Raw genomic sequence first — 11,112 nt, 5'->3', positions numbered from 1 at the left:
TTACTTATCTCTGCAATATTTATATTCTGCAAATGCTTGAACTTTCCTTCTCTAATCTAGTTTTCAATTTTAAATAATTTTGTTAATATTTCTTTCATTATCTGATTATTAGTTTTTGTTGTTGGATAAATGGTAATACAAAACAATCGGTAAAATGGAATACAAAATAATGTGGATGATAAACAAAAGAATCCATTACAGGAAACGGAGGGGAACACGAAAGATGCAGAGCCGGCCTCATCGCAGGTGCCTTGTTCACAAAATCGAGCATCTCTTTCCTACCGATCCAGAGCACTGATAACAATCCTGTAAGACGATGAACACAATATATCTCATTAGGGGCAGATTCTCATAAGAATCCAATTTTCGGTGAATAGCTTGATAATTTCGTTTTAAGGAAAGATTCGCATATCTCTGCAACATCGAGGAACACAACCCAGATCGAGTACATAGGAAAGGAGAGGAGAAGTTAGAATTTCAAGCAGAGAGAGGGAGGAAGAAATTGGAGTTGAAAAACGCCCAGCATGATCACAAAACCTATATAATACCAAGGAGTAACGTTTTGTTCAGGACGCGGAAACGCTACACCAATTGGAGACGATCTTCGATTCCTAGTTTCCTTTTGCGGATAATGAGAACATTTCTCAGTGATTAACATTTGTTTTCTACCATTACACAATCGCATTACTAATATCACAAATAAATAAACAAAGAGAAAAAACCAATCAGTCAGATACGGTAGGAGATCTGGGCTCCGCTCTTTCAGACGCTTCCGACAAAGTTTTTCTCTTGAATTTCCTCGACTCCACCGTTGGCAACCTCACTGCGAGGAAAACAAGAGCAAAAGATCAGCAACTGTAGAGAGAGGAGGATCCGGTGAAGGGAGGCTCTAGAACATTGCTCAAATGAGAACACCCACGTGTGATAGGCGAATCGGACCCAATCGAGCTAGCGGGAGAAGGTACAGAGGCAGAATCCGCCAATGAGTTTCGGAAAGTGGCAGTTTTCATGATGGTATGCTGCAGGTGTTTCTTGATGGTTATCGACAATACGAGGAGAAGACAAAGGAATAGGACGAGAAGACAAAGCAGGAAAGGAATCCTATTTCCAAAGCTTGCTCAGGGGGGTTAGTGCACATGACTCAGGACATGATCTTCATGCGCATTATGCAATTCATGTCCTGTTGTCGTTAGGGAGCGCTGAAATTCATGTCATATACATGAACATACATGACTCAGGAGTTCATGTCCCAAGAGTAAATAGCGGAAAGTGTTTTTTGCCCGATTTTGAGAATCGTCTACATGACTCTCGCGTGGGGCTCTCTCTCTGCCGCACACCCTCTCTGCCATTTCATTCCCGCAACCCTCTTTCATTCCCACAGCCCTCTCTCGTTCTCTGCTCCCTTTCTCGTCTCCACCGTCCCTCTCCGATATCCCTCTCTACGACGTCCATCGCGCTGCGAACGTCCTTTCGGCATCTTGCTCTCCATCTCGGACTCTCTCTCCCTCTAAACCCCCTGCTCAATTTTGACATTTGGGCTTCGATTTTTTTAATTTCTACTTCGACTCATCATCGATTTTCCCATTCGGCTTTGATTTGAGCCATCAACTTAGGTTTAACAGCCATCCTCCCTCTCCTCTCCCTCTTGACCTTCGTCACAGAGCACGGGAGGTCGAGCATCTATTGCAGAGCTTCTCGGCCTCCCTCTCTTCTCCCTCTCGGTGTACCGTCGGAGCGCCGCCTCTATCAGCATTGCCCGCCGCCGTCGCCTTTGTCTACTAGCCCATCCCCTTCGCCATCGCCGTTGCCCGCTGGCTCGCCGCTGAGGCAGACGAAGATGGTTTAAGTTTTCCTAAGTTAGGAAAAATTAATCTATCTTCATAAAAATTATTAATTTATAATTTTTATTTATAAAATAATTATTTTTATTTTACAATTACTATATTAAAATAGTGATTTAATAGTCATAATTAAAATATTGTTAAAATAAATATTTGATAAATTATTTTGGCATAATTATCCAATTGCTATAGTTAATTAAACCAATGGTTTTAAATTTTGTGATAATATATTATTAATTAATAATACATAAAATATATTATGTAAAAATATATAGTGTGTTAAAGTTATGATTAGATCATTTTTTTCTCTTAAATTATTCATTTTTAGGTTAAAGTATATCATATGTTATTAATAAATTAATAACTCAACGTATTACTTTCATTTTTTTATTTATAATTTTATTTATTTATTATTTGTAATTAATCATATATGTATTTCATTGCCTCATGTAATTACCATATTAATGCATAATAAAATATCTAATTCAATTAATAAATATATTAATATATTTAATTATACATTAAATAACTTATTCGTGTAGTAATAATGGTTGTTTTACCTAATTTGGGATTTAAGGATTATGTTGTAATTAAGTGCACTGTAAAGGTTTAGAAATTCTCTTATTTTTTTATGTTTTTCTCATGTTGGGGCACTAACACTGGAAACTGTTTTTCAGTGCACATGAAGTCGTCAACACTAACACCAAGTGCGAAGATGATCTTCATGTACATGACTGACATGATCTTCATGTTGGACATGAACTTGAACTTGAAAAACCTATTTGGGGGACTAACCCCCCCTCAATCCCTTCTCAGGTTGGGGTCCGACGACTGTGTCATCCCAGAGTTTATCGAGAAGACCCATTTGAATGTCGAAAAATCAAAATGTAGGGAGATGGGGGAATGAGAATTGGATCGGGAATTGGAATGGAATAGAGAGGAGGGATCAGAGAAGGGCAGAGATTTCCGAACGTGTGAGAGAGATTGACGGAGGCTTCATAGATAGCCGTATGGTTGAGATAGTCATTGATCATGATCAGATGATTGAGATAGTCATTAGCATGTTTTACGCCAAATAATTGGAGGTCCGCAAAGTGGGAACCATCTGCCTTCATCAAGAAATCACGAGTAAATCAGGTAAAATGGAAGAAAAATGTAGTTTTTCTTACTTGGATACACGTGAAATATGAAAAAAAAAATTATGATTAAAATTTTCTCCCAAGTTACTATTTCTTTTCTTTTCTCCCTGAATTTCATTATTTTTTTAGACAAAATTTTTGCTGCCAAACAACATAAAATATATTTCTCTCCCATTTTCTTTTCTTTTATTTTTTGTGAGTCCCAAACATGCCCTCAAAGTAAAATCATGATAATAAATACTCTTAATATAATTGGCCTTGGCCTTGGTAGGTACCAAAGTTTGTATTTGGTCCATGAAACTCCACAATGAGGTGAAGTCATTGACTAAGTATCATATTTATTTGGCAATGGGAAGTGTCAGGTTAGTGTTACCTCCGTATCATACCATATGCTAAATTGCTAACTAAGGTTGTATTTAATTAGTGCATATAGTAAAACAATGCCTAATAATTTTAATGAACAAAATTTATTTATTGCCGACGGTTGCACACCGTAGGCTATGTGTGTAAGTAAAACCCATTCCCAATTGGATTATGAATTTTTTGTGGGGATATTATCCTTGAATTATTGCTTAATCATGCTTAAGTTAAATCAAGTTCATAGTTTTTCAAAATTTTCATACACTTTGGGTATGAATATGTGCTGAAATTAATGTCAAGTTGTTAGTTTCTTCATTGCAAGTGATTAATTCATCTTCTTCTTAAGTCTAAATTGAATTAGTCTTTACTCTCTTGAATCACTAAAGTTTCTTTGTATTGTTGTGGCTGTTATAATGGCTGAAAGTTCACGAAAGTCTCCTACATAAGTTGATTTCAACAAACGTGATCGCTTGAGAATCACCACTGCTCCACTCGCAGTCCTAAGTAATTTTTCATCATGGTTCAAATCAGTAAAAATGTTCCTAATTAAAAGAAACCTTGTTGGACACTTGACCCTTAGTGAAGGTAATCCTTTATATCAAAAGGGATTGAAGGATGCCACCTAAGTCATAAACCGATTAATAAATATCAAGGATGAATTAGTTGCTAATAATTTTATTTACTTGGATACAACCCAGGGGATTTGGGATACTTGTTCTAGACTTTATTGCACTTTTGACAACCTTCAAAAGGTTTATGATATTTTTCAGGAGATGTGTAAGATAAAGCATGGAGATAACCTTTATGACTATTTTGCTAGATTTAGGGGCAACTACAAGAGTGGAAAGTTGTTCAACTATATTTAACTAATATTGCCACTCAAGAGAAGCAAAGAGAAGACTTTGTCTCAACCATATGGCTTACAAATTTAAAGCCCTACTTGGATGTTACAAAATCTCAGGTACTCAGCTCTTCTATAATACCCTTTTTTAATGATGTATGTGTGATCATGCTTCAGATTCCAATAAGGATCCACCTCTCAGCCAAACCAAACAAAAAATTCACCAATGTTCTTGCAAGGGAGGTGGAGCAACAACTATAGAAGTGTTGATTTCTAGAACCAACACATTAACACAAAATATCTCAAGGGAAGGAGAGAAGAGAGAAAAATCTAGTTCTTTGGAAAGAGGAGCGAAGAAACCAAGGGAGAGAAAGAAGAAGAAAGAGAGAGATGTAAGGACAAATTTAAGCCAAGAGGAAGACTCTTGAATGTCTTGAGGTTGTATTTATAGTTGTGTGAAACTATTTACAGTTACTACAATGTCTTTAGGGCTACATGTTTCAAAAAGAAAAAGACATAAAAAGACATACATCGGTTTGCATAATTATAATTTTATGTCATCTCTGTGGAAGTTCTCTTTATTTACTAGGCATACCACCCTTACACACTTGGGTGTCTTTTAACACTCCCCTCAAGCTGGTGTAACTTTACTTGGGAAAATAGTCTTGGTAAAAAAACTTGTATGCTTGAAAAGAAATTCTAATCTTGTGTGACTTGAAAATTAAATTTGATTGTCTTGTTTTTTTTATCTGGTTCTTGTTCACATCTTGCTTGTAGCTTTCATCTTTTTCTCATCTTGTTCTCCCCCTTGCTTGGATATTCTAGGCACATAAGATTTGACTACCACAACATGCAAAATTCTTCGATGTAGATTATACTTCTTTGTTCTTCTCAAACATGGAATTCGGAAGGAGATGCAACCACTGCAGCACTCAAAGACATTATACACTCTCAACTTGGACCGTGCAGTGATCGATGTCTTTGAAGCAACCGGATTTGTAAACATGTTAGCAACTTGACTTCAAGATGACACATACTCAAGTCTTATAATACCAACTTGTAGTTTTTTTTTTTTTTTTTTTTTGACAAAGTAGTAGTCAAATTCAATATGCTTTGTTCATTTGTGAAAGATTGGATTAGAGGCGATATGGATGATTGTTTATCACAATGAAGTTTCATTGGAGTGTCATTGTTGAATCCTAGCTCTGTGAGAAGTGACTTGACCTATATCAGTTCACTTACTGCATATGTTACAACTTTGTATTCAGCCTTTGCACTGGATCTGGTAATTACATTTTGTTTTTTTCTCTTCAAAATTACCAGGTTTCCTCTAATTAAAGTACACTAACCGAAGGTAGATTTTCTGCCAAAGAGCCTACCTAATATGTATCTGCAAAGCTTTCAACATTAATATGATCATGTCATCTATATAAAAATCCTTGTCCAAGAGATTTTTCTAGTATTGAAGGATCCACTTTAGATCTTGCCACTGAGAGCTCTGAGGCTTGTGCATGTATTGGTTAACTATACTCATAGCAATGGAGATGTCAAGTATAGTTACAGTGAGATATATATATATATATATATATATATCAACTTTCTTACTAGCCTTTGGTACTTTCCCACATCTATATTTTCCAAAACCCACACATAATTTCACATTAGTGTCCATAGGAGTGTTTTTAGAACGACACCCCAACATCTCTAATTCACTAAGAAAATCCAACACATATTTTATTTGTGATAAAATAATACCATGACTTGATTGCAATACTTCAATTCTAAGAAAGTATTTAAGGAGTCTCAAGTCTTTTATCTTGAATTCCTTACATAGGTCTTGTTTCATCTGGTTAATACTTTCTAGATTCCATAAGAGGGTGCACAATCGAAGAATTGGGAGATGAAAATGAATGTTATCTGTGCAAGAACTAGGTTGGTCCTCATTTTGAGTTCTTTTTTGCCCTTTTCTAAAAAGTTTATTTTTCCTATAAATAGTTTTTCTTTTGGGTTGCTCTTCCTCAACATCTTGAGGTTCCATTTCATATGTGAGAATGATTCCTAGTATCTCTTCCGAGCTCATTGTTCTAAAATTTTCATTCTCATAGATGGCGGTCTTCCTCATGTCTAATGACTTTGGAAGTGTCTTGAGAAGCTTATCGTTTTTCCTATACAAAGAAATCTCTTCTCCTAGGATTTTCAACTCATTTATAATATGAGTGAACCTAGAGTTCATCTCAGCTATTGATTCGCCCATCTTCATTTTAAAGTCATCATATTGAGTTATTAATAAGTTAATCCTAGAGTCCTTGATTCTTGTGCCTCACTAATGTGTGATCTATAATTTTTCCCATATATCTTTGGCGATCATATATGTAGAGACCCAATTGAACTCATTGAGTTCTAAGGCACATAACAAAAGGTCAGTGGCCTTAGAGTTCATTTTGAACTGCTCCTTATCTTCCCTAGTCAACTCTATGAATTCCTTTGCAGTCGGAATACCATTTTCAAGTTTTTGAGGTTCAAATTGACCATTCTTGGTCACATGCCATATGTCCCAATCCATAGATTGGAGGAAGAATTTCATTCTTACCTCCCAATAGCTATAGTTTATTCCATTGAACAATGGAGGACGATTGGCAGATTCTCCTTCGAGAAGGAGTAATTTATCTTGAGATGCCTTTTCATCGAGTCAAAATCAAGGGGATTTTTACTCAAGTGAAGTGCTTGGCTTGATCTAATACCAATTGTTGGCTTAGGTGGCTTCTCAAAAAAGGGTGAATTGAGATATACAAGTTAAAAATATAACTTAGGCGTGAAATGTAAGGCATGCAATAAAACAATTTCAAAATAAAAAATCAATCACACTCCATAGGGAGACATAAGAATTTTTTTTATCGATGTGCCCTGATTGGTATTCACTGCCTAAGAACCTCTACTTGGGAAATTCCACTATTTAATCTCTAATAACTTGAATTACATCAAAGATATTCCAACTCTCTTTAAGCCTATGTAGCTCAAGTACACATTTTTACAAATACAATTTCCGAAAGAGATTGGCTAAATTCTAGCTCTAGCTAGGCACTTTCTATCTAGATTTTAATAGGTTCTAGATGAACCTTTCATAAAATAAAAATCAAAAGAAAGGTAGAGATCACTTAACCCTTTCACTTGGAGAATACCTTCTCCTTGAGAGATCTAAGCCTCCAATTGTTGTAGCACAATGTGAGTATGGGAGCTTGTCTAAATGAAAATTTAAGGAAAGGTAGAGGAAAGTGTAGGAGATTTTGTAAGGTAATGACTCTCTTACACTCAAAAGCACTTTGAGAAGAATTTGCAACACTTTGAGAATAAAGGCTTAAAGATTTACCAATAAATACTCGTTAACTTCTCAATGTGAAGTTTTGTAGGGTATTTATGACTTTTCTAAGCCAAACTAGTCATTTTTTGACCGTTTACAAACGTCAGTGTATGGATTGATCAATCACTATAAAGTGAGTGATCGATCAATCGTGTATAACGGTTATTGTAGTGTGATGGCAACAAGGGCAAGGGCTCCTCTCCCACTGTTAGCCTTCCGACATTTCCTCTATGTCCCTTAACCCTTCGCTCTTTCTTTACGCAATGGATAATGAGTGACTATGACCTGACTAACTAACCAGCTGGATAGTCATGTTTGTTAGTTTAACAAACAAATCTAACCAAGTCAACTAGGTTTAATCTTTTCTCCTAGTCTTGCATACCCATATTCTAGATAGGGGACCGGATCCAGTTAAACTAGTTTAACTGGCCGGACCCTTCTGAATTTTATCACAATGTTTTAAAATCCAAGGCAAGAGTTTAGATAGTTGTGTTTGGAGTGACAAATCCAACCTCCACAAATGACTTGAAAGTAAAAGTGTGCTCTAGGGAGTTCCTCTTATTGTGACCAAGCTTCTTGATTGAGATGGGGTAAAATACATTATAAATGAAGCTATAATGTCTTAAAATAGAGCAGTTAAGTTTAGAAAGGGGCATTTTGTCCGTTAAAATTCAGCCAAATATTGGATGAAAAATCATGAAAAATACTCAGAAAGCTTGGTTTGAGTTGCTAAACCTATTGGTAGGTCACAAACTTGTGGAGATCTAATTTGGCTGAGTCATGTCTCGAAATCCAATTTGCCATGTGCTGTCTATCGAAATTTGGATTGCTTCTTTTGCTTGCTTGATCATTTAAATTCTGGTTGACATTCAAATTTTGGACCTAGGATTTTGAATGCCAACTTGAATTCTAGATTTTTTTAGCAAACTCTTTTAGTTGTTTTTTTCTTCCAAAAGTCATAGGTTTCTTCCTCCATTTCAATAAGGATGTTATGGGGGGTTTGAGATATTTTAGAGACCTGTTCAAATCTTACTCAAAACACAGTGTTAATTCCAACAGTTTGTAATCATCAAAACTTGGTAGAAAGACCAATAGAATATTTTTGGGCATGGAGATTCACATGACAACTTCAAATATTCAGGTGACTCAACATAAATATATCATTGAATTAGAGAATGGTTCTCATCCCATTGATTATAAATCAATTTCTACATTGTGTGCTTTGAATTGCAATGCACCAAGGTCCATAAATACTTCAATTGATTCACTGGAGACTTTCTGGACTCTTGGTAATGTCTTGCAGCATTTATCCATGACTCATCCCAATATTGCATTTTTAGTCTATCAAGTGTCATTTATGCATTCTCCATGTAAACATCAAACTGTTGTTCTAAAATGCAACTAGAGATAATGATAAAGGGACCACCATCTATGGCATTTATATCCTTACCAAGTCACTTTGACTTGAGCAGCAGATTGATGGAGGTGTATTCTTGCAGTCTGGATCTTAGTCCCACTTAGCCTCAAATGTGAGGGTCATAGTATTAAACCTGTGACTTAACACAGTCCTGTACTTTTTAAGAATGGCCATCAAATGGGCAGTTGAAAGTTGAAGGAACATGCAAGTGAGTAATGCTTCCTGACCTCTCATGTGTGAAGTTAGGATTTTTTTTCTTTTTCTTTGTTTCGTTTTTGTTGAATTCCTAGCGTTGCCTATCAAAATCCGATCATGAACAGTTGAGATTCGCCGATCCAGATGGCCAACTCGATATTCCAGTTCTCAACTCAACTTCCCTACTAATGCACCAGTGGCCCCTGCCTGCTCATGCACATGGCTGTCCACTTCCAATAGCTGTCGACAGAACCAAATGATCAGAAGAACAATCAGAAAGAACGTAGTGAGAAGGCAGCATGGCGTCTATGTATGGGTATCATATAGAGAGATCTTTACAAATTTGCTCGGGTTCAGAGTGACTCGTCGAAAGGAGACAAGAAAAGGGCCCTCTCTTAATGGCTCAGAGTTTCATTTTCGGGAGCTTTACGAGAGCAAAGAAAGAGCAGAAATGAGAAATCCTTTTTGACAAATCATGGGGGAGTTTGGTACGCACTTTTAAATGATGATTGGAGCCCAAACGGTGAAGGAAGACGCTTAGTAATTGGATTCGAATAGTTATTCAAATGTGTAGTCTGATTGTTCTCCAAATATTGCTTTGGTTAAACCAAACACAAAAACACACTCTTGGCGTCGGCAGTAATTTCTCTTTCTCCATAGGGCAAGATCTCTCCGCCTTCTTTCTTATATCATCCAACCTTCCTTATAAATCAATTCCATCTCTGCAGAGTCAGTCTATACCCAATAGCTCTGCCCGGCCATCTCTCTCTCTCTCTCTTTCTCTCTGTGTCTCGCAAGCGCGCTCACGGTGTGCAGATCACAGAAGGATGAGTTTTTTAAAACCCATCTCTTTCATTTTGCTTCTCGCCTTCCTCGACGTCTCCGCCGCTAAGTCGGACACGTCGGACCTCGTCCAGATCTCCTGCGCCCACGCCCGGTATCCCTCTCTCTGCCTCCGTACTCTCTCCGCCTACGCCTCCACCGCCAAGACCCCGTCTACCCTAGCTCAGATCGCCGTTTCCGTCGCACTGGACCGCGCCCGGAACGCTACCGACTTCCTCTCCAACGCCGTCAAAGTCCATAGCGGCAGCAAAAGAGAAAAAGCTGCGTTGAATGACTGCGTGGGGCAGTTAACGGACTCCGTGGAGGAGCTCCGTCAGTCACTGAAGGAGCTGAAGAGTCTCCGTCCTGGGACGTTCCGGTGGCAGATGAGCAACGTGAAGACGTGGGTCAGTGCCGCTCTGACCAACGAGGATACGTGCGTGGACGGGTTCCAAGACGTCGACGGCAACGTGAAGACGGCCGTCAGGAAGAATATACAGACCGTCGCCCGTGTGACGAGTAACGCCTTGTATCTCATTGATCGCCTCGCTACCACTCGCCCTTAACAAATTCTGCTACAGAAAAGCTCTCCTACTTGTTGCTATGCAAGCAATTGTAATTCGTAGGAGGGAAAAACGAAACCATTTTCTATTGCCGATACTATCTCATATTTCCCTGAAAACTGGAAGCACGTAATGCCAAAGTGTTAAGCCATGTCGGCGAATGCAATAAACGATTTCCATTCTTTTGATTCTGTCTTAGATTGCATCGTTTAATTAACGGGCATCTCAAGTGTTGTCTCATCGTCACTAACAAGACCCATAACGTAAAAAGAAACGCGACAGGAGCTTCAAAACTAGGTCAGCGCCAGGGAGAGGAAAGGACAGAAGCCCACTTGTCAGGAACTCACATGCGCAAGAGTTTGCCAAGGTTCTTGCTCTGCAATAATTGATTTCCTATCTTATTTTTCCTACTGTTCACTTGTCCGTTTAGAAAAGATGAGAACGAAGATATGACCATATTGTTTGTAGCCTCAACTAATACATATATGAGTATTAACTTGAGAAATTTTTAAGGAAAACTTTAAAAAGTGCAAGAGGTAGGAAAATTTTATGTAGAAGTTGAGACAAAAAGACTCC

The 11,112-nt window shown here is 37.7% G+C and overlaps 1 protein-coding gene across 1 annotated transcript; it reads left to right on the top strand.

Annotated features, from left to right (window-relative positions):
- Window positions 1-9,792: 9,792 nt before the first annotated feature.
- Window positions 9,793-10,727, top strand: LOC137960248 (pectinesterase inhibitor 3-like). Its single transcript, XM_068807809.1, has one exon. The coding sequence runs from the start codon at window positions 9,979-9,981 to the stop codon at window positions 10,537-10,539; it is 561 nt and encodes a 186-aa protein (XP_068663910.1). The 5' UTR covers window positions 9,793-9,978; the 3' UTR covers window positions 10,540-10,727.
- The last annotated feature ends 385 nt before the right edge of the window (window positions 10,728-11,112 follow it).

This window comes from Aristolochia californica, unplaced genomic scaffold, assembly GCF_029961685.1.
Source record: "Aristolochia californica isolate CCGP_79_NKW_82.1479 unplaced genomic scaffold, dmAriCali1.0.hap1 SCAF_3, whole genome shotgun sequence".
Taxonomy (NCBI): Eukaryota; Viridiplantae; Streptophyta; class Magnoliopsida; order Piperales; family Aristolochiaceae; genus Aristolochia; species Aristolochia californica.
This window is presented reverse-complemented; position numbering and strand designations above follow the sequence as displayed.